This window comes from Melanostigma gelatinosum, assembly GCF_949748355.1.
Source record: "Melanostigma gelatinosum genome assembly, chromosome: 3".
In the NCBI taxonomy this organism is placed as follows: Eukaryota; Metazoa; Chordata; class Actinopteri; order Perciformes; family Zoarcidae; genus Melanostigma; species Melanostigma gelatinosum.
In genome coordinates this window covers 19,494,988-19,516,234 of record NC_136636.1, presented here as the reverse complement: position 1 = coordinate 19,516,234, position 21,247 = coordinate 19,494,988, and the positions used below count along the sequence as shown (strand labels likewise).

The window sequence follows — 21,247 nt, the reverse complement described above, 5'->3', positions numbered from 1 at the left end:
TCTTCATTACGCGCTTCATTAATTTAAATGCTAATTGATTCTGCGAGGGCCTTTCAGACCGAGGGCCAAGTTCTGTCTTCCCCCATTGATTGTGTGTGTGTGCTGGTGTGTGTTTTGTGCACCTGCTGGCTCCTGGAGTGACACGTCCTGACAGAACAGCCTCTCCTGCCTGTCTGTCTGCCTCAAGTGTGGAACTGATATGGTTTGAGTGCCACAAGCCAGAGAGACGAGCACAAAAAACCCACCGACAACCAGGCACAGTGGGTCGTTTCAGGGCCATGAAAGCACAGAAAATGTGAATTAAGGCAGTTGGCATATTGTATGTAACTGGGTGGAAAAACAGAGGATGCAGGGGCAGTTAAATGATCCGTGCACCGTTGCTAGGAGACAGCGGGGCTGGATGGTAGAGATAAACGCTGGGATCCACCCCTGGCGGCGAGGAGAGGGTAAGAAAGGGAGAGTCTAGATAAGAGTGGAGGGGGGGGGGGTGAGTCGTGTGACAAAGACAGAGGCATCCTCGTTCATGGCAGATAAGCTCTCCCTCCATCCCCCATTTTCATTCTCATCTGCTATTTACAAAAGTTGGTCACTTTTCTTTATTCCTGCGTCCTCCACGACTCCGGATTGACGCATTTCAGTCATTTAGCCGCTTAAAGACTCAGTCTAGACATGTTTCATGATGTAACAATGCTTTGAATACTCCCTGATAATAACATATACAATACACCTACATCTACTTCCTCACTGAAAAATTCATGTAAAAAATAAAAGTTTCACCTGCTGACACATGACGTCTCCTCCTTTATTCAAGTTTCTTCGACCATTGAAATCTGCAAACAGTCTTCTAGTCTCAAACATTTGAGTGAAGTGACAATGCGCAAAACACATTTTTGATAAGAGGGGGACTTAAAGGGAAGTCTGTTTAAATGTGGTTTATTAAAGGCGGTTCACCTGCCTGAGATGCTGTCCATCATTTTCAGATATAAATAATGAAGTAAACTAAAATTGCAATTCAGACAGATGATCAGGTAAAAGTCTTCAACACGCTGCTACACTATCAATAAAGGAATGGCTTTTGGCGCACCAAGTTATTGCCAAACGTGTGCTCCTCTGTGTTAAAGGCCCTGGAAACACATTTTCTCAATCAGCTTCATACAATGAGTGGTGGCGACCTACATGAACACAACATTTTTGCCAAATTTAATAAAGATTCTGTTATTTCACATGAATTAGATTTCCGTATTCCTGTTTTTCCCTGCTCATTTGAAGTGGGCGTGGCTCAGTTGGAAAGGTGATATAGGTATTTCCGTGCACCAATTAGGCGTCACATTCAGGTCTGAAAAGTGAAGCCAATGCAGAACTGCCTTAAACTTGCATTCTTTCAAATAGCGACTCCTGTGGTTGCAAAAAGAAGTCTGATTGTATAGAAGTCTATGAGAAAATGACTTCTCTCTTGATTTATAACATAAATACTGTAAACATGAGTTTATGGTCCCAACCGCTAGTTTCAAGTCATCTACAATACCGCATGATGTTCATTCTACTAAATGATGGTCCTATTTAGAGTAAAAACGACGATAAAGCAGGGTATGCTTTAGGGCGTGGCTACCATGTGATTGACAGGTCACTACCACCAGGTTGTCTGGTCTGAGAGTTCACTGTGTTTTTTGTCTTACAACTCAAACCCGTGCACTGTGTGTTTTCAGTTCATTGAAGTTAATTCCAAACTTTGGTCTCCTAAAAATGTCATTCAGTGTTGTACAAATTCAGCTCCACCCTCTGGTGTCACTCATGGTTTAAAAAAAACAAGATGCCAACGCCCAAAAAAACAAGATGACGAAAGCCAGAATGCCAAACTTTAGGCTTCAAAATGACCGCAGGTGATGTCACTGTGACTATGTCGACTTCTTGTATACAGTCTGTGGCAACATATTAGTTCAGCTCATTAAAGCCCCTACATTACCAGAAACAATACTCACAGTAAATTACACTTTGACGTGAGAATGTAACACAACTGCTTTAAACTGCTTCTGGCACAAACCCTCCAATCACTAGATCATTTCAATTAGGGATTAGTCTACCTCACTACAGTCCTGTAAATCTGTTCCCAAAAGCAGAAGATGTTTTTTTTCCCCTTTCATCTCTCCGTTTCCTGCTTCACTTGAACACATCATTGACAGCAGCGATTAGAGTCTAAATTTAAAAGTGAAACTTTTACTTTTGTGCAAACTGTCTCCTCAGTGATGGAGCCCCTATAGCTGGTGCCAGGACGGAAACCACGGCTGCCGCCATGTGAGCACCGGAACAAGCTTCAGCTCGCACCTTCATCTCTCATCAATCCGGTCGACTCCGGTCAGCCCCACACAAAAAGACAAAAGCAGGAGAGGAGTGCTTCCTCCATCAAATGTGAGGGAGGCGGTGAGCTCTGAGTGCGCATCGCGATTAGTCGTGAATGGGACGCAGCGGTCTGATTGGTGGAGAGAGCCGGGGGTCAGGCGTTCTGCCAGCAGCTCATACAAGGCTGCTGATTGCTTTTCATCCACTGATTACAGTCATTTAGATCTGCAGCAGGCCAAAGGGGCCTGCGTCTGGTAGGCTGGCTGCTGCTGCTGCTCTGTCTGGGGGGGGGGTTACAGTTTGCTTTGCATGGTGATTTATTTTTTGCTTTTGTGAGAAATGATTGAACGAGGCTGAAAAAACCAAACATACCGTATTAACTCACAACAGCCGTGTTGGGAAAAAAAGGTGTCATTAATGTTTTCTGTACTGAGAGAAAGTCTTCAAAATGATTATCTGTCACATCCTGTTTTCAAGTCTGAAGATATTAAATCCATCATGATTTCATTTAGCAATCATCTATTTTTGGATTTAATCACTTTGTTTCTCAACCACCATCACTTCCCCACATGGTGCATGTTCCAACAACACAAAGCCCATAGCTCTCAACTCTAAGAAAAAACAATGAACGTTATATCATACATTAGTTTTCTTCCTTTTCTCTTTCACGCGGCTATTTGGACACGCTGAGAGCTTGAATAATCAAAGTTGATGAGGCAGTTAGTTGCGAATGGTTTTTCCGTTCGGTGGCGATGATTAATCAAGGAACTGAGCAGTGGTGGCCTCTTCACCCGCACACATTACAAGGTTAATTCTCTATTGATTACGGCAGCAGAATGAATACTTCACATCACATTTTCTCTGCTTTCACATGTGTGTGTACAGTACGTTTGCTTCTTTGTGCGATGCGGCTGTAGATTCACAGCTCACAATGATAAATGATGCTTTTGTTGATACCATCTTTCTACCACACCCATTACCCCATATTGAAAAAATAAATCACGTCACAACATGAGATTCACATTTATTGACAAAACCATTTTTTCAAAAGTGTTTCTTTCTACAGCAAATGCTGTTTTCACAGAAGTATTAAAAACAACGACTCGTGTAAAGGGCATAAATATACATTCTGTCGTCTGCTGACGTTTAAAATCTTCACCATAATAAAAGCTGGACATTGATGAAGACAATAAGAGGTCCACAACAACACTTAGACCACAACTGGAAACAAATTTGACTGCAACTGTCCGTCATCTCGTCTCCCTGGGTGATCATGGAGACAACACTGTTTCGGGAATCTCTTTCTCTTGCACACAAACGCATTCACATGTACAAACACAAACAACAGGAAACCTGTGCAGCGTGTGAACCCCCTGCTTTGGTGACTCCGCATCATGTTGTGTTTACCCGATACGTGTCCATGTTCTCGGCTCCTCGGGGGTGTTTGGACTCACACTTCTTGCCCTCTGGGATTCTGCTTCAGAGGTGACCTAGTTCTCCTGATTGTCAGCAGAAGGCGGTTTCATCAGCTCGCTTTGTGCCGAGGCACTCAACTGTGCCTGGGACCCTGGGACAGGCCAATTGGACTTGTGTAATGAAGCTCATCACGCACACACACACACACACACACACACACACACACACACACACACACCGCTGCTGTCGTCGGGTCCAGGGCATTTATAACAGCCATTCATTACCTTCTCCTTTATCAAAGAAATGTGATTCCTCGGCGTGTCTCAGATGCATTCCACACCGCCATTATGGTCCACGATTATGAGGTGACAGAGACGGTGCAGAGGGTGTTGATGGATGTTTGTGCAGGGCCGGCTGTCATTACTCCATCTATTGAGCGGAGACTGCGAGACACTTCCCACAAAATGGCCGCGGAGTACCAACATGGCTCCGGCTGCGAGGAGTAAATGATTTGCATCTGACGATCGGCGCAAAAATGTTAAACACATTAATTTGCTGCGTTTGGAACACTCAATCAAAACAGTTCTACTGCAATGATTCCAGCGCCTCTTCACAGCCGAGTGTACGAATGAATGAATATGTACACATGGCATGTATCTTACTGTACTGTTTAGGGTGTATCGAAAAACAACTCAGCATCAAGAAATCTGTACAAGAACACTGCAAATATCCACACTGAGTCTGGCTGACTTCACACAACATACATACACTGAGTGCAGCAACTCCACATTATCCTAAAGTCTCTCTAGCCTACACAATACTCATCACATACAGAAGCAACAATGGCATTACATTCATATAAATAACAACAATAATCCCAGTTTACCCCAAGAGTCACTGCAGCACTTTCGGCTCCATTCATGTGTTTAAAAATGAGAACTGAAGACCAGCTTCACTGTGTCCTTAACAACTCCCTTTAGAGGTGCAGTAGCTGTCCTTGAGGTTGTGACACCAAATCCCTTGGTATCAAAAAAAAAAAAAGAAAAGAAAAGAAGTCTCTTTGAGCGCTGTTCTGTACAGGTCAGGGGTCCTTGGAAGTCCATGGATTTGTTTCATTTTTATAAGGCCCAGGAGATGGCAGGGTTTCACAGATAAGAAGATGTCAGTTAATCTCTTTGAATGGCACAGAGAATAATCCTTCGCCTTTGTTTACTTTGTGATCAAAATGTCTGAGCTGGAAAACGGTCAGCGGAGAGATAAACTGATTGATCAGGTAACTGAAGTCACGCTCTGGCTCCAGGTTAGCTGCAGCCACTCGCGTTCAGTTTTCCAGTCATTTACTCGTCGTTGCTGTTTTCTAATTATCAGTAATTCAAGAAGCAGGACATAAAACTAGAGTTTTCTGCCCAAATCATAAGCTAAATGGATAACTACTGTGGTCACTGTGTTGGCATGCCGTTCCCTGAGTAAACTTGGTTTCAGAGGGGATTACAGAAACCTGATTTCCTCAGGTAAATATCACCCTGGAGAAAGCAGATTTCTCTGCCATGTAAGTCTCCTCAGTAACTATTCTGGAGATCTCGAAATCTCCAAAACAGCTACTAACGGCAGTTTCCAAGGTCAAGAATGAATCTCAGAATTCTCTTCTCAAAATGTACTGTCTGCCGCAGTATTAGACACCAATTTAACCAATAATATGCTTGTAAAGCTCCTGAATCATGTTTCGGCTTTTTGCAAAAAGCTGATAAATGAAAACTATGACATGAAAACTACATTGTCTGGCTGGCCTGAGAAGGGGGGCGGGGCCTGTGCTCTCTGTGGCCAGAGGTGCTCTGCGTCCCCATCTGCTCGCTCGTGGTTGGAGATGACTGCTTGAGAGAAAAGATGGTGGACCAAACTGCCCGGCCTCTCACTTCTCTTTGCTACGCAGCAGGTTTTCTGTCAGAAGTAATGAGTCACATCAGCAGCTTTGTGCTTGCAGCGTCGCAGCCCTATGCTAACGCGGGCGAGCAATGATGGGGCGAAGGGAAAAAGAAGAGGAAAATAGAGAGAGATGAAAAAGGTAGAGGGAAAGAGGGAAAGAGACAGAGGGCAGAGTGTGTTCATCTGATCATAGACAGTTCTTAGGCTCTGCTCCTGGCAGATTCTCCTTCTATCTGTTTCTGCTTCTTCCGTCTGACCATCTGTCTCCTCCTCCCTTGCTGCTCCAAGGATGAAAAGGACAAGAAGAGAGGGCTGCGTGGATTTGATCTTTTTTTTTAGGCTCTGCCTTTGTCCTTCTTCAGCAACCTGTTCCCCGATCTGTTCGTCCATCCTTCACAGCTGTCTGCTGGCGTTGGGTTTCATCTTGATGACCCACTCTCCTCCAGAGTTGCTGTTGTACAAATCCAGAAGGTGTGTGTCGGGATCCAGGCAGTGCTCACCTGCAGAAAACACACACAGAAATTACTAAAAGCCTGTATTGTTGGAATTTTAAAACATGTAAAAAATGTGGGGTTCATTTTACATATTAATTATGTATGCAGCTGATGATTGTTTTTCTTATTGATTCATCTGCCGATTACAGTCTCAATTAGTCACATTCTTAAAGATGTCAATCCCAGTTCTTAGAACCCAAATGTATGTCTTTAAATGTGTTATTTAGTTTGATACGGATACTGAAAAGATATTCATTTCTTGCAAAATGACAGAAGCAATTTTTCTCAGCTCGAGCGTCAATTCAGGATTTGTGTTTTCTATCAAAACAGTGATCATGGTTCAATAATCTCAACGAAGGTAAAGATTCAGAAGTTTTGCAGAAGCTGAACTGACTGAACAACTTTCCTTTCGTTCACTGTGTCAGCTTTCCTGTGAGCGCACAGACATGTGTGTAATAAGCATTTATCTGCTCTGATAGCTGCAGATGCACCGCTCAAATCTCTTCTGATGTTTGCACAGTTCATTACCTAAGACCTCGCTACCCTCATCAGCTCACTGAGCAGAAGGACACGCAAATGTCAGCGCCGCTCCGGCCAGAGAAAACGTTGAAGCCACTTCCAACTTACCAATATTCCCTCCCACCTCGTACAGGGCGCAGTCAGGATACGCCACAGAGCCGTTTCTGTTGAGCGACAACAGTAAATATGTTTCTCTGAAAGGAATACTTCATCGGATGACAAAGGTGACACCATTACTACTGTGAGAAAAGAAAAGAAGCTTCAACTGAACTGCTGTGCGCATTACGTAACAGAAGTTCAGTTAAGAGTTGTCTTTAGTGCGTGTGGTCGTCATACCTTCGCATCTTGCCCTTTCCGTTGTCTGGGCTGCGGACAGACTGGCGCTGGAACTGGGCGAGCAGGTCTGAGGCTCGGGAGTTGATGTTGAGCTGGAACTCCATGGTGCTGCTCACCAGATCGCCGTCCTGGATCTTCACTGTGCGACACGGCTGCAGGGCAAAAATAAATCCCCGTATTAGCTTAGGATACTAAAACAATGGCGTTTCTACAGCAAACACCTTGAAACATTTGCAGCTTTAACAGTGATACAGTTTTCCCAAGTATAATCAGTGTTTGAGGAGCTTTCCACCACAAGAACTGAGATTTGTTGCGGCCATTGATTGCTGTAATTACACTGTGTTGGACATTGCTGTCACCTGGGGGTACTGCAAGCAGAGTGTATGAAGCAGAGCGGGGTTGTAAAACCAGCTCACCTCTGGGGTGTTTTTATCAGGTTTTTCGCGGCTGTCTGTGTGGATCTTCCTCAGCAGGTTCTTGATGCGGCGATCGTAGAACTGGTAACGCCGGTTACTGTTCTCATTCAGCTTACGCACCTGGCTCATGAGGAAATTGGGGATCTGAAGAGAAAGGTAACATGACGCAACATTTGTGATGGACGTATTTTCATGACAAGAAATATTTACGCAATTACAATTTTAGCCAGAAAAAAAGCAAATAAGGGAATTTTGTAAATAACTATTTCCAAAGTCAAGAATTTCCAACTTGCTAGATGACAACTGGGATATTAAACGCCACGTTTTTGTTACGAGTGTTGCTTCATTACTCTTTGTTACAAAAAAAAGTTTAAAGAAGAAAAATAGTTTGTTATTCGTAGAAACCGAACAATAGCCTCTCAATAATAACATTATTACAGCAAATGTTTCTGCAGTAAAACCAACAATCCTCTCCTCATGCGGTTGAATATGTGGGCTATCTTACCGTCCAGAGCAGGTCCTGGTAGCGGATGAGGAGCCTCATGACATCAGCGGCCTTCTCCGCATGTCCTTTCTCCGTCGCTTCCGTCAGTCTGCTGGGGACGGCTTTATGGAGGAAGAGGTTGGGAGCCATGATGGTCGCTACAGCCCACAGGTTCATCCTGTTCCTCTTCTCCCGAGACACCACCTTGCTGAGGAACTCGAGGAGGGCCTGAAGAGCACACAGGTGCAGACATGCATACGTGAAATGAAAGGTGGATCTTTTATCATAATATATGTAATGAGGGGACGAAACATTTCAGCTTTTACAGAGTTCAAAGACGCTCACTTTCAACTGAGCAATGAGGAAATGTTGAGAGGCCACTTCCACCGACGCACAAAATGGAGTAAAGGGAATTATCACAGTGACTGAATCATCTGTAACACCTCGACTGAGAAGTATGTTGATGCACAGTAAGTTTCAGCTGCCTCCACTGGAGTCAGAGTAATTAGTTCAGCTGGGTCTTATGCTCCTGGATGCTATAAGCGGAGCGCACTGCACACTTGTGTTGGTGGAAGTGAGTCATGGTTGATGCAAGCCGTTACATAACAGAGCAGGGTGTTTAAAATGTGGATTAGGGGCAGAACAATACAGTAATGCATCGTGAATCCGTGCTTTGGTATGTCGAGTTTCATGAGAGCGTAAACTGGGATGAATTTCTGACAACAGTAAGTGACAGCATGTGAAGAATGTTGAATAAAGGTTTCAGGCCAGTTTCACACCTTTGGAGTCATTTATGGATTCTGCGTTTTCAATCCTTGAAGATGAAAAGAAATGTTCAAACTTGACTCTTTCATTTTGGAAGCTAGTTTTCAACCTCTATTGTGCCTGTAGATCAAGTGTGTGCATGGTGGAGGAAGCATTCACATCCACTCTGTAACAATACCATTTAAAGATGTTAGCTATGTAAAAGTACGTGAAGTATATTAACAAAAATATACTTAAAGTATCAAAAGAAAAAGTGCTTGGAAAAATGGCCTGTTTGAGTGTTAAACTATCATATATTACATTATTAGGTTATTATTACTCATGCACTTATGTGAAAAGGAATATTTTGCTGTTGTAGTGAATGAAGGTGGAGTTCATATTTGATATACTCTGCGTGTGTGTGTGTGTGTGTGTGTGTGTGTGTGTTCCTTCAGTGATACCTTCAGTGTGTTCCTATTGGGCTCAGGCAGCAGCAAGATGAGCAGGTTCAACATGTGGAGTTTCTGTCTCAGCTCTGTGATGTCTGAAGGCAGAGAAAGCAAAAATAAGACAGGTCTAACACACACACACACACACACACACACACACACACACACACACACACACACACACACACACACACACACCTTCTTCATTTCCTCTGCATTTGGCCGAGAGTAATGGGATACTTAAAGATTAATGACATTGTGACAGGTGGCCATTAGGTTTGTTAGCTTATGTCTCTGTGGTCACACGTCGTTTATCACTTTGAAAGGATTCTCTTCGCAAACTAAACATCAGTGAGTCATCCATCAGATCACATTAATAATATCAGTCCATTCTTTCATTAAGGGGAAACCAATGTGAAAACAGCAGATCTTTTCACAGCTGCTCTTAAAAGGCTATCAACGTGTTGATCTTAATGCTGCGTTCTCAGCTGGAGCAGAGAAGGTAAGCGTCGCGGAGAAGACACTCAGGTAATTATAATGTGAACCCTGCTGAGCTGTCTGGAAAAGTGTTCAGCAGACAGTCATGTAGCATGTAATGGAAGTCATGTAGAGGAAGAGAAGAGGAATTAATGTGTATGCCTGATGAGTACGGTAAATATGCAACTTGCCAGATAAGAAAGCACATACACAATAAAATCAGTCACTTCAAACACTTCACCTGCATCCTGATATACTGTTTGGTCACAGCTCTGTTCATTACATGTTCATTATAGAGAAGCAGTGTACGCCGCGATGCGTCCTGAAACTGAAAGATTGAAAGAGATGCAAAATTGTTGCACACTGACCTCTAACGGCGCTGAAGGTGTTGAGGTACTCGGCGGAGAGCAGAGGAGCGGGCAGTTCCCTGATGAACTTCTTCAGCAGCGCGGCGGCGTCGTTCGGACTCACCTCGTCCCAGCTGACCTGCCCCGAGTAGAAGTTGGTCTCCAATGTCTGCTGCAGCAGCTGCAGGTAGAAAACAATGACCACAGATACACTGTCAGTGGTAATTCCACCTCCCAGACATTCAAGTTATTAGAATTACTTCAACACTTTTGAATTGTTTTTTACATTTTATTTATTGTGTGAATGACTCCTGAAGAGCATATAAGCTCTGTTACCTTGTCCACCCACATTGTGTCAGTTATTTAACTTGGGAACAAGAAAAACTATCTTAATGGTATATTATTTTGTAAAGATGAAAAAGTAAGTGCCAAAATATTAAGTTGAGGTAATTCTCTTTAAATGATCATTGTTGCTAAATCCATTATGATTGTTCAGTAGTTTCTCCTGATGCTAAATGGCGCCCTCTTCTGTCTGCTTTAGTTGTATTGATTCACCAGCTACTGTGCATGTGCTGAATTAAACACAGTATCAGAAGGGGAATCTGGCAACAGAGGCTGAAAAAAACCCACCATTGATTTTGTCTCATTGGACTTTTCTAAATGTCAACTATACTTAAACTCAGTGAAGCTGTTTGATTTGTCTCACTGCTGTTCAGGCACTTCTGACTGATTTAACAGTGTCAATATCTTGGCTGCCCTTTAGGTCATGAAACTTTTTTAGTTTTTTCACGTCTTTGCTTCAAACATACAATTACAAAAAGGAATGTGGTCATTTGGTGCAGTGCCAAGGTATGTATGACATAAATCATGTGTATCCAAATGGTGTACCTTGATTCTCGACTGAGATCCTGGAACCCGCAGGATCCCCTCCGAATCGACACCTTTCTTTTCCAAAAATGACAACAACTGCAAAGAAAGAGCGAGAGAGAGAGAGAAAGGGAGCGAGAGGGAGGGAGGAGAGAGAGAGAGACATTGGCAGAGAGTCAGGCAACGGTAGATAAGAATCTCTTGCTCACCTCTGCTGGTTATTCTCAGCAACTGCTGCTACCTACAGGGTGTGGTCGAAGCTTTTCACATTCAGAGGCCACCGAGGTTGTTTTCTGTGCTTCTATCTGAAAGCATGTTTTGCAGGCTCAACAAAAGCAAAAATGTGCTGAACACATGCTGTGCAAAATATGGTCAAAGCTGTTGTCTTGTATCAGACCAAGGGAGGAAAACAGATGTGGCATATTATAAGCACGTTAGATTATTCGCTAAATTAACTCCCAAGCCCACGTAGAGTACAGATAAAACTGCTACGTTCAGATAAAAAGCATGTGGAACCATTTTCATCATGCACACACTTCCTGATTCCTCAGGCCAGACAACATGTTGTGGGTTCTTACCGCCTGCATGAAGAGAGGGACAGTGCTGTTGGGCTTCATTTTCTGATCGTTCTCCAGCAGCGTGGCCAGCGGCACACCGTAGAGCGGGCTCTCTGTGAACGACACAACGTCCCATTCAGTCATCGCACGTTGACATTCAGCCAACGTTGCATCGGGGAGACATTTTCCTGCGTTGTGTTTGTAAGTGTGTGTGTACCGACATACCTGCAGCGTGTCATACTATGACTAAACCAAGACTATGCTCGGAATTAGTTATGGCTGATTAATGTACTACTGAAGAATGTGTCACCAAAGTTAAGTTTCAGTGTTGTTATGGCTACAGAAACATATTTATTAAAGAGGCAGGAGTATATTTACTCAGTACTTCAGTGCTGCCATACCTGGGATTTTCCTCTTGCCGGTTTTCTGCCTTTTGACCTCCAGCTCCAAGAGGTCGCACAGCGCCGTCATGTCGATGAGAGCCAGCTGACGCACCTTCTTCATGTCAGAGTGGGAGAGATCCTGAATACGAGTCACTCCGAGGCGACACTTGGGGCAGATCACCCGCTGAGAAGGTGAAGGCGGTGAAAATTGAGGAGAGGGGGATTGGAGTTGAGAGGTGGCAAGTGGAGGTGAAGAGGTAAAGAAAGACAAAGAAGCAAAAAAAAAAAAAAAAGCACAGGATGGGAGAATGGGATAAAAAAGAAACGGTCGACAGTGTCAAATCATTTACACAACACTCATTGTAATAGAATGGACATCAGCCATTCCCTTGATTAATACTCTAAGCAGTGTGTTAACAGTGTCCGTGCATGTTTAATTAACACGTTTAAGAATGCAAATTCCTCCCTTTTGCTGAGGACACGTATTCCTGAAATAGAAGAATAAATCTGCTGGACTCTGACTCAGAAACTATTCTTTTGTTGGGAGCTAATTCCCTCATTCCTGTATTTTGCTTCACCCTGTCATCTAACCAACAGCAGGGCTGATTAGAATTGGCAAACAATAACATTTGTGTGCGAGCGTGAGTCTTAACAGGTTTACATGAAAATGACCCAAGAATATTTAGGTCCAAACAGAGACTCAAATGTACAGTGAAAATTTGGTTAAAATATCCAACTTTATCCAAGAGTCCAAAAAGCCCCAAATTACTGAGATTTATTTTTCCTGCATTAACAAAGATGTATTATAAAGTATATTCCATCCAGGTACACAGGCCAAACTGTTTTTATTCATCATGGATGTACCTTTCCTTTCCATAAACTATGTGATTATGATCATGTCCTTCTGTAAATAGATGTCCGATGTTCTTTCACACCCACCGAAAGAAAATGATTGTAGGAAGTACACGCTGTGACATGTGATTATATCAGTATTTCGCTTTTGTGCCCAATTTGCAAATTGTCTTCCCATTTTATGACATCACTGGAACATTTACCAAGTTCCCAATTTGAAATAGCATTTCCCTGAAGGGTAGCGAGAGCTACAGTCGTGAGAAGGAGAGGTGGAAGTGTGTTGGTGCTTACAGGCAGGGTGCCATCCTCTTTTCGCCGTTGGCCGTTGTTCTGCGGAAGTTTGGCCTGCTTGAGGAAGATGACGGCCTGTTCGCAGTAAGCCACGTCGGTGATCAAGAACTCCTCTTTCGGAGCGCCTCTGTGATGCTCCGGCGTCACAGCTGAGTGGGGGAAACACACCCATGAACACATGCAAACTCCAATCTATTAGTACAAATGAGGACGTCAACTGTGAGGGAAGTCATAGAAATCGAATTTGAATGCACACGACACGAGAGAACAAGAGGAAGAAAAACATCGGACAAAAAAGTCCAACGATATGAGGGAATGTACCCACATGCTCTTTTTATCTTTTTTCTCCCCAAAGCACAAACAAAACAAAAGAAACATTTGGCAGAAGTATTTAGAGAATCTGTTTGGAGTCAATATAGAGAAGTTTGACCAAATACAGATGTCACCATTTACTGTGGCACCTGTAACATGATGGCCTTTTCTCCAATGTCAAAGCGCCAACAACTGCATTTGTTTCCCTCTTTCATTTTTTCCTCAGTACAAAAACATAAATACTCTTCGAAACTTTTGCGATTTGGCCAGTGAACTCAACACTGTGAGGACAGAGACTTTCTACGGCAGCTGCATGTCGACATGGGGAGTTATCCGGGGATTAATCTGAACCAATTAGAAGAAAGATGACGGGGCTGTGGCCTGATCCCAACAGACGGTCCCTCATCAGGACCTCACACATCTGCTGCTCACCTGACTTCTTCTTCTTCATATATGTATTTTTAAAGAGACGTGTTTTTGTAGTTAAAACTATGAGTAGTTACTTGCTCGTTTTATTTTTGGCTTACTGTAAAAGTATTACTGTATGTAGCTCTTACCTGAAAGTGGTGTTTTGGCAACCGATGCCATGCTGGTTTGGGGAGAGTCTTCGCTATGCTGCGACTCAGGAAGAAGGGTCTGGTGAAAGAGAGCATTTATCGACACGTCACAAATGCATGTCAAAGTCAAGTCAAATTTTATGCAGCCCAATCTAGGCAAATCACACATTTTCCTCAGGAGGCTTTACAATCTGTATACAGGATACAACATGCTCTGTCCTTAGACCCTAGATTCCAATCAGGAAACATTCCCAAAATGGGGAACAAAACTGTAATAAACCTCAGGAAGAGCAACTGAGAAAAGATCCGTCTCGCGGGATGGACAGACATGTATGTCCCAGTACACAACACTTTCTCTAAGGAACTACTTTTGTTAAAAATATCTGTCCTTTAATATTTTGTCCACCACTGGGAATAGTAGTCGTGTTTCCTAGTGTCCAGTGAGCAGATGGAGATGGATATGAAAAGTGTTTCCTTTGATAAAGGACTGATAAGGATCAGAGGAGCAGTGTATCTATTCCCCTCTCAGGGCTGCTCAGGCAGACAGGGAGGACAAAGCATGGCCTTTACATGTGATTTGCCTTTATTGTCACAGGTCAGCCCGTCTGCACAGAACAAGACAACTCACAGCACAACACACTGGAACAATAGAAAGTCCCTCGCTGAGTCCTGACAGTCACCAGGGAAATGGATATGTCACATTTCTCTGCATACAGCTTTGACAGCATGACAGTAAGCCTGAGACTGGTCTTTGCATTTTCTTGTGGGTAGATGTAAACAAAGGACATAGGAGCTGTTACAAGTCACTCAAATTTCACACTTCATTTTTTTCTCTCCTATTTTTACATTATTTGAAGGCATGGAGAGCTAGCGTTCTCTTGCTTTCCCCCCGCTGTCGGGGTGTCAGGGGTCGTGTTTAGTTACAGAACAACTTTTTCAAAGGTGCTTCAAAGTCCTGACCTGAGCGATGGGGGAGTGGAAGATCTCGCGAACGTCTCGCGGGGCCGGTTTGTTCCTCTTGCGGAGGGACAGCGTGTAGGAATCCAGTCGACGCTGCACGGCCTCGGCCTGGGTCCGGGTCAGAGTGGACAGCAGCACCGCTTTGTCTACATCCTCGCTGTCCTCGCTGATGAGGGTCGATAAGCCAGCATCGGCCAACCACTGCTCCTCCTGTTCGCCTTCTGAGACACAGAGATACGACAGACAGTGTAACAACACACAGAGGCGACAGCAACAACATAACAAGAAAAAAATGCAATTTGAAATGCACAGTTTTACTGCAATAAATTATAATTTTGATGTAATGTAATGTATAAGATTAGGTGTAGATGACTGGACTCGGTTTGTGCATGAAGTCCCTCCTCAGTCTGTAGTAACTATAGCTAGCAAACATCTGGAGCACAGTCCAGTCAAAAGCAATGGATTGTGTAAACAGGAAGTCAATGCAGCACCACAGGATGTAACAATATTCAACATAACTGCCAGTCTTTATGACAACGCATGAATTTGTTTTGTTTGCATAGATGATAAAATGTGTGTCTTTCAGACTGAGTGATGTTATTCGGTAATTAGCAACATTTTGCATATGTTTTTTTGTTATTTGTCAACTGTAATTGGAAATCTTCATCGTTATTAAACAGTCATGTGTCAGGTCAGACGTGTCAAGCCTATTCCATCTCATCTCCTTACCCTTTCACTCTATGTTAGCTAACGTTAGCTTTGTCTGTCAATTCAGTTCGATACGCAACAGTTGCACCTGGCAGCTAATGAGTGGAAATATTTAGCAACAGCTAATCTCTCTCTAGTGATTTGTAAACCTCCGCTTTGTAATCACTTGTGTTATAAGTGTGAACCCAATGAAGAGCTGGTGCAACCGGATCTTCGACACTAAATACAGTAGGTAGGAAGATGTTTCAGAACAATAAAGAAGAACAAAAAAATGGTTTACTCTCTCAAAATAATAATGGGGGCATAGACTCACTTACACACCAAAATCCAGACTCCAGAGGGTTTTTCTCATGAATTCATTTGAAAGAGTGTTTCTGTTTAACGGACCATGATTCGGATCTGTTATAGGGTAGAATGAACACAAGTACAGAAGATAATAAAAGAGCATCCCCATCATGAATGGCTTTGTGGCTCGTGCACATAAAACACTCCCTGCCACAAAGTGTTTGATAGCGTTGCCATGGTGACGAGCGGTTTTTTTGCTTTTTTTGCTGCATGAGTGACACCTGATCCGTTGCCATGTTGAACGCATCGTTTCACGGAGTGTCTCAGCAGCAGCTGTGTTAAGCACGGGTGCTTTGTATTTCTACCACACGGACTCATGATGACCTCAGCTCTTTCTGCCCACCCTACATCACTCGCACAGCGGCGGCCATGCGGTATTTACCTTCTGATTGTCTGGAGTCTCTCCTGCTGCAGTCGAGGTCTGTGTAGCCACCCCCCTGTCGAATGGTCTCCACCTCACTCCAGAAGGAATCCAGGCAGAGTTTGTCGGGGTGCTGCTCCTGGTCCTGGGAGGATGGCGCGTGGGCGCCGCGTGAGTGCTCAGATGCTGCCTGGTCCTGCGGGCTGGCCCAGGGCTCCACGCTCATCTCGGTGGGGCTGGGATTTCTGGTACAGACATACACACACGTAAAGAAATCGCACGCATGCATGCAAACGAGCGGACAGAAACGCAAAGACACATACAAACACAGGAGGAACGAAGATCGGAGCGATGCGAGGGAGGTTGAGTCAGCCGGGGGGGAGCCCAGAGAGATGGAGAGACAAGAGGAGCGGGATGGGAGAGAGGGAGGGCCGGAGAGAGGAGCGAGATGGCGAGAGCGGACACAAAGGGGGGTCTCTATTGTTCTTGCAAAATGTGTCCTGGAGGCATAGTACCCTGTAGATCCACTAGATGTCACTGTACCAATGTGAGATCGGTTTTCCTATGGGTCACACCCCTTCATCTACTGAAACAGATACACGACTGCGACCCACCAGCAACGGAAGAATATGTAACGAAATACATATAAACGATTCCAAAAACTCAGATTCTTTTCTGAAAACCAGCATGAAAAAAATGCAGCCAGCATTTCTTGTGAATGACTCAACGAGAGATGGCACAACTGTTCCCTTACACAGCAATGGGACACACTCAGCTGCAGACACACTTGCAACCTCTGAAATGTGACATGGTGATCACAGGAAGTGGTCGGCTGAGTCACTCCATCGGTGTGCGGTTCAGTCACATTCCTCTGGTCAGCAAATCTCAAGAGACATGCCAAAGATAGCTGTCATACTTTGAGCTGTGATGCCATTACCAACAACATGTGTGTTGAGGCCAGATCAAAAGCCTCTTTGCAAAGAAACAGAAGTAGAAAAAAGAGAAATATAAAGTTTATATAAACCAGACCTGCCTACCAAGAATACAAAGCACAGAAACGGAGAAAAGCTAATCCTCACAACCAAGAAGATGTTTGTCATGAATGCTTGACAATTTACTGAAACAATGAGTCAGTTGTCCTAGTTGTTGTTGGCCAATTTTCTGTGAATCGACTAACTGTTTCAACTCCAGGCGGATCCACTTTGAATACTGTGCTTTGGTCACAGTAAGATTGTTAGACCATAATGTGTATAGTTGTTTTTAAGTATGACTTGGACAAACCTATATAAGCTGGTATTATATGAATCTCTCTGCTTATAAATAACAAGTGATGTGTAATTACAGACAGAGAGAAGAATGATATCTATCACAACACAGAGATTTTAAGTATTACAATTAAATATGGTAGCTACTATCTGATCAGTAATCAACTTTAGCCAATCATTTGAGTTTAGATATGGGATTTAGTATGGGGAGAGAACATATGGCATTGATGCAATATAGACACAATAGAAGCTATTATTTTCACACATCTAGCTCACTATATCCCTCACACACAGCTGTCCAAAGCCTAAACATGTGCTCACAGCCTGCTACTCTTATGGATAAAACACATCAAGCCTGAGAGATCAGAGGTCTGCAGACTGCTGACTCACAGCAGTGCCCTCTGGATCCACTTCAACTACAGGGAATGCAACACACATTTAAATGAGAGTAAAATGATATGAATATGTGAGTATTATTTTGACATTAAAAAGACTCAAACTTTCTCAAGCGAAACTTTTTTTCTGTCCCACAAATGAAGGTGTGTCTGTTTGTTGTGTCCAAAAATAGCCACCGTCTAAAAAAGTTGTCAGACACAGACTCCGCAGCATGAACTACACGTACCATAGCTGCAGTGGCTCTGATGTCCACTGGTTATTTGGGGATTTTACCACAGTGTGCCATCTGCACGACTTCACTTCAAGCACAGACAACATTCAAACTTTCACCAAAACATGTATGACTTTGATCCCACAGCTCCAGCTCCAGCTCCATCTCATGACACATACCCGGCTTTTTTCTCTTGTGAGGATGGCTTCACACGCTTGCTCCTCGCTGGGCTTATAGGACCAAGCCTGAAACGGCTCAACCTGGTGCATGGAAACTGCATGGTGGATCCGAGCCTGCCCACCAATACCTCCTCTCTGCCTTTCATATCCACAATGCTAAAGGAATCCAGGCATTCCAATCCGGCACCAAAACCATAGCTTCATCCAGTCCTGTTGGTTGGACACCATGTGAGTGTGGTGTAAATCTGTCCGCTGCTCCAGTTTCTCTGTGCGGTGACAGAACGTGTTGTTGTTCACCGAGGCTTTGGGGCTGAGTGGAGCTGAAGCTGGAATGCAGGAGGGAGTGACGGCTTCCTCTATTAACGCATCATTCACACCTGTCCCCTCCCTCACCACCCTGAGAGGATACGCCCTGCCTGCATGCCTTATCACCGTCCCATCTGGTTCAAACAAGAAGCTTTGACACTTTTAAAAACGAATCAAAAAAGACCAAGGGCTGTAAGATAATAAAGACGTGTTAAAAAGAAAGTGTTATTCCAGGCCTCATAGACGTACACGATGAATTGTTTATCCACAAGGGTAAAAGCTGACTGCACTCACATGATTACCTCAGCACTTTATTGACCTTTTAGTGAAAGCTACACAACTTAACGTGACCTAATTGATCAAGGGTTCTTTGTTGAAAAAATGAGGCACGTTTTCACCTCTTTGCTTTGCTGTCACTGGAAGAATTAAGTGAATCAAACGGATAAAAGGATGAAGATTCTTTCCTCTTTTCGAAACTCTGTGGTTGAGCTTGCATTGCAAGCAGGTAATCTCAAAGCAAACAGCACATACATATGCTGTGGCAACTCATGACGTGGTACGTTCAATCAAATACTGCCTTATATGCTGAAGAAAGCTACTTATTGCAACACTCATAGCTTGCATCCTTGCCCAACCTCATACCTGAGCTCTTGACTCAACAGTTCACGTAACGCTCAGGTGGCTGAGTGTGGACGCGATGTGGCAAGAGGCAGAGAAAGTGCCTCGAGTTCCTCAAGTGCAACAGGTCTGTCAAGACTGACCGTGAGCGGCACTGCAACCCCTCAAAGCCTTCCCCAAATCACTGCCTCGTCATCACTTTTTCCATTCTCTCTTGTAATGTAAATGTAATGAATGTAAACAAACAGAAACAGATGCCTGGTGAGAAAACCAGTTACTTCACCTGCCTCCACAGTGTGTCATATGACTCGCTTTCTCTTGCTTTCTGTCTAAAAAAATGTATCTGGGATAAAGGTTTTACATTTTGCCATTATAGAGATAAAAAATAGTCTTGAGCCAGACTCATAACATGACCTCAAACTAAGTGTGCCAACCCTCTGTGGAATACACTCAGAGGACAGACTCTGAAGAGGACAAGTAAAAGCAGCACGTCTTATTTTTAAACCTGCTGATCATTTTCTTCACCAACAATCTATAAAGCTCAGCCACAAAACAAAACACATGCTACTTTGTAAATAGACAATTGAAAACAGGGACGACTGAAAATGTCAGGGTGTTGGGATTGTTTCTTGTTGAATGGGAACCCAAACCAACACAGGGAAATCAACAGGAAGCCATCCACTCTGAGAGAAGAATGAACACAATGTCAAACCGTTGTGTTACGTTCAAACTCAGCGCGGTGGGAAACAACACAAAGTAACCCCCATCCAACCAACTCTGGTCAAGAAATACGCTGATTCACTTGGAGAAGCTGCTCGCGTTGAAAGCAACACTGTGTTTAATCCTCGTGGGCTGAATTCCATGGCAAGCCTCTTAGCTTGCAGAGAATGCAACAGCTTCCTCACGCAGCCTTGAGAATGTGTTTCTGCCATAGAGGATCTGTCCATTGATACAGAAAATCATGAACACAGAAAGAGATCTACAGTCTACGACATCCCTGAAACAACTGCAAAAAAAAGCATCAAAATGTGGATACTAAGAATGATAATCAGAGTGGTGAACTCACTGCCCAGTACAAAAAGTCAAACTAAAGTTTGGAGTCACAAGGAACACATTTATTTAACATCCTTGCTGAGCACCTGTTTAGCCGAATAATAGTGGAGTCGCTTAATCCATACATGAGCTTCAAGTCCCAGCACCCCTGAGTCCACGGCGGCAGCAGAGGCCTAATCCTACCTGGCCTTGGCCCACGCGATGGCTCTGCCCGTGAGCAGCAGCAGGGCTGCAGAGCCGCTTCTCCCCCACGGCATCCTGCTGTTGTCCCCCCCAAACCGCTGCAAGCTGTAGGAAACAGCAGCCGCCGGCCCCTGGCAAGCTGGGTTCCTTGTAATCTCCTCGGTGCACAAACACATTAGAACAAGGACGGTCCTCACTGGGCTGGTAGGCACGTCACTACATTGCATCCTGGGGCAGGAAAGGAGGTCTGCATGGAGGGTGGGGGGGGGGGGGGGGGGGGGGTCCGGGAAAGAGAGGAGCTGAGTGGTTGAATAGCTGACTTGGGCTGGGACACCGACAGAGGGAAGACCCTGTCTGAATGGCCGGAGCTGAAGGGATTGGGCATGGGACACAACAGCTGCATGCCTGACTGACTGGCCGGCTGGTTGGACGGCTCGACAAACTATTTGGAAAAGTTATGCTGGGGCTCACAAAAGTGGAAATTCCTTCCACATCCTTTGTCGTTAGTGGACACATTCTCACTCTGCGTTTACTGATTTACTCAAACTCAAACACAGGAATCTGCTTGACCTCGGTCCTTTTGTCTTACGGTTGTCATCAGAGTCTATGATCCACTATACTGAGACTTATTTACAGCAGGGCTGAATACCAATGAACAGCAGGGAGGTCTCAGCTTGTCCACAGACAAATTTAAAGGTAGGCACAGAATAACAGAAGCTCTTTTTAGTTTAGTCGTTGTACTCTGCATGGATGCGAACAAACAGCCAAAAGATCTTGCCGCTGTGGCTAATACTAATGTAACTCCAGGCCCAAATGTTCTCTGCTGCCTGTTATTACAATTGTATTGTAGGAACAATTCTACCTACTTAAAATTGCTCTTTCAACATTACTGATGGAATGA

The 21,247-nt window shown here is 44.0% G+C and overlaps 1 protein-coding gene across 2 annotated transcripts; it reads right to left on the bottom strand.

Annotated features, from left to right (window-relative positions):
* Nucleotides 1-3,448: 3,448 nt before the first annotated feature.
* Nucleotides 3,449-20,420, bottom strand: arhgap40 (Rho GTPase activating protein 40; the record flags this gene model as incomplete). Of its 2 annotated transcripts, none has more annotated exons than XM_079297092.1 (15): nt 3,449-6,176; nt 6,798-6,853; nt 7,026-7,177; nt 7,442-7,585; nt 7,947-8,153; nt 9,131-9,213; nt 9,964-10,123; nt 10,831-10,908; nt 11,388-11,479; nt 11,768-11,933; nt 12,893-13,041; nt 13,762-13,840; nt 14,722-14,942; nt 16,157-16,380; nt 20,347-20,420. In XM_079297092.1, the coding sequence occupies 15 exons, from the start codon at nt 20,418-20,420 to the stop codon at nt 6,070-6,072; spliced, it is 1,992 nt and encodes a 663-aa protein (XP_079153218.1). In that variant the 3' UTR covers nt 3,449-6,069. The 2 variants fall into 2 exon arrangements, with proteins under 2 accessions (XP_079153218.1, XP_079153217.1); XM_079297091.1 differs by lacking the exon at nt 20,347-20,420 and adding an exon at nt 18,187-18,364.
* Between the last annotated feature and the right edge of the window lie 827 nt (nt 20,421-21,247).